Source organism: Cystoisospora suis, assembly GCF_002600585.1.
Source record: "Cystoisospora suis strain Wien I chromosome Unknown contig_2956, whole genome shotgun sequence".
Lineage (NCBI taxonomy): Eukaryota > Apicomplexa > Conoidasida > Eucoccidiorida > Sarcocystidae > Cystoisospora > Cystoisospora suis.
Window position 1 is genome coordinate 2,944 of NW_027155751.1, and position 2,856 is coordinate 5,799.

General features: G+C 54.6%; 1 protein-coding gene across 1 annotated transcript; it reads right to left on the reverse strand.

Annotated features, from left to right (window-relative positions):
* Window positions 1–420: 420 nt before the first annotated feature.
* Window positions 421–1,785, reverse strand: CSUI_005950 (sag-related sequence srs20c). Its single transcript, XM_068066115.1, has one exon. The coding sequence runs from the start codon at window positions 1,273–1,275 to the stop codon at window positions 562–564; it is 714 nt and encodes a 237-aa protein (XP_067921907.1). The 5' UTR covers window positions 1,276–1,785; the 3' UTR covers window positions 421–561.
* Window positions 1,786–2,856: the final 1,071 nt, after the last annotated feature.

Here is a 2,856-nt window from a genome sequence, read left to right on the forward strand (position 1 = left end):
CTCCATCAGATGCCATAATTGCTGGAGATCTTCCGCGTTCCCGCATTACCAATGAGTAACGCCAAGAGGCGCATGAAGGCTAGGGCTCATCTCTCTCTTCTGCATGTTTGTTTTCTAGGTTCCAACTGAAGTGCATGAATACCCTCGTCTCCACTGCTACCTCTAATAGTTCAGCATGGACGTGCTGCTTATGCACCCCGAATAGAATGCGTTCGCGTTGAAAGGAGGTAGGCTGAAGAGCAAGAATTGAGAGAGCGACGGCATTTCCAGTGAATCTTCTCCTCTCAGTAATCTCGTGACGAAGTATATCCGGAGCTGGGACAGAAGTTATGGAGGCTCTGACAAACATGAGGGAGGGCAAAAGACGCCACCCGTCTCTTCTTAAAGAGTTCAAAATGGACAAAGACCGTTGTCCTTGCCTGGGGTGTATATACATAAAATCACGCGGAGAGATTTCTTGCAAGGCTCAGAAATCACCGCAACGGCAAGACACAAGTAGAAAGACAACAGCAATACTCGGATAGAGGTAACACGGCGTCGACTCACGTCACTCAGACTTTGCTATATACGCAGCACCACTGCAAGAAGGCCTCCTACTGCACTGAAAATGGCAGCTGGCATTGCATGAGCGCCTGACGATGTGGTAGGTGCCGATGTCGACGAGGTTGTCGTCGTTTTCTCCTGTTGTTTTTTTGGCACCTTGATATACACGGTACACGCCAAGGTTTCTTTACCAGCCTCGTCGCTCCGCAGATGTGGGACATCTTTACCGGCGCCGGCGGCGGGTTTGTTACATGTGTAGCAAAGGTGCTTGTCCTCGTTAGGTTCAGTAGTGTACTTGAAGGCGTACACTGATTTCTCGGCGGCGAGGTCGCCGCCCTTTGCTTTTGCCGTGAGTGTCGCTCCTGCCAGTTCAGTCGCGAGAGTTACTGGATTCGCAGTGTCGCAGGTTTTTTTCGCCGCGTCGTAGCGATAAATCTTGAGTAGCTCCTTCTCCCCAGGGCGCAACAGCGAACCCTCGCCACACTGGAACTCCACGGCGGCGTTTGCGGTTGGCTCCAGATCCAGACTCACTTGGTCCACACCCTTGGGAGGGCATTCTTGGACTGCCGGCGCTGCGTCGCCTCCCGTAGCACCCTCTTCGAGTCTCCGCGACACTAGAAGAGCTTCGCTTTGCTGCCGGCCTTCGGCGAAGAAAGGAAGTCCGACAGCGAGACCGACTGTGCTAGCCAGGACGAAGGCAGCACCGCGACAGCTAAGGCCAGGAAGCTTCATCGTGAGAGGAGCCAAAGCTGACAGTGGACAACCGAGCCCAGTATACCATCCGGGTGGCGTAAAACGGTCTGAACGACCCACAAGTGTTATTGAAGGGATTCCTCAGTCATCTACCTTTCCCGCCAGTCATGAGGAAAAGACAACTCCAACCAGCCCTCCCCCGTGCAGGGGAACCTGCGTGTCCAGGCGCGCCCTGGAAAAAAAAAGAAACCCTAATGTCCTCGGCAGCCGCACAGTCGAAGCTGGCAGTGCCGGTGCTGCTGGTAACCTCGCTACGATCGCGCAGGAGCGTGCACAGGGCTCCGCACGTGACACGCAGAGGAAACAACTTGCTTGACTACGTGCTCCTGCTGAATTGCTTCACAGTTCAAGATGGAACAGCTGACTCTCCTCGTCTATAAAAAGCCCAGATGGCTGTGGTGAAAAATTGGACTTCTTGGACGCGATGGCGACACATGCGGGCGGCAGGTTTCTGCGACTGCCTGGCGGCACGCCAGGGGATCTGCGAGTGGAACAGGTAGTTCTCCCCAGGGGCCCACGTCTACTCCCCCTGTGCGGGGTTGCCTGCCCGCGCAGCAGCCGGGGCGAGCAGGGCCACTAGCCATGGTCCTGGTGATGGCCCATCAGTCTGCCACACAGGAGACAGAAGGCCCAGAACCGCCCGTCAATGGAGCCGCCCGGTGGTTGCAGGAAGAATATTGAACGAGTGTGGACTGTCAGCCGCGAGAGCAAATGACGTGGGATCGTAGAACTCGGAGAATTTGATCACCATTATTTCGCCACTGTCCGCACTAGCGTTTAGCAGGCGCTTAATCACGTTGGGAAGGGACTAAGTCCGTCGAGGGCGAGGAAGACGTAGCACTCCTCTAACAGCCCCCAGTAGTCCGGAGCGGGAGCCGAGTTCTGGTCGTCGCCCGGCTCCTTGCTCTACGGAGAAGCTTCCTCTTGTTTAACAAGTAGAGTCAGCTCCGAGCTACTCTAGTGACTCTCGCACTGGCGGACCTGCCTCGCTTGGTGCTCTGGAACTCCGCGGAGAATCTTAACCCTCTTTCTCTGCTTGAGCTCTGCGAGGGCGTCTGTAATTTCGACTGAACATCAGCAAAAAGGAACTAAAGAACTTTGCCTTTCCTGAGGAGTCCAAGAAAGAAAACGCAGAGGAGCAGCGAAGCGCGGAGAAAGATTTGCTACTCTGCCCTGTCTTCAAGCGATAACCTTTCCCTTACTTCTCTTTCCGCACTCACTGTGATCTCTGAGTCACACCGGAAGCAGCAAACGAGCATCTTCCAACGAAAGGACAGAAGTTCTCTACACGTCCGGTGCCTCTGCTCGGACAGCCAGGAAGGGAGAAATGTCATGGTGTTTGCACATTTCAGCCCGCGGATAGCTCTTTTCTGAAGTGCCGCAAGAAAAGAAATTCCGGACAAAAGAAACTGAGGCGACACGCGCGCCTCACTGGTAAAGGAAGAAGAAGAAGCACTACAGAGAAGTCAGGTGAGTTTGAGTGCTTTCCTCCACGTTCGCGGCGGTCACGAGACAGCTGAATCGGTCAAACGAATAAGCCGCCTTCCGGAATGCCACTCA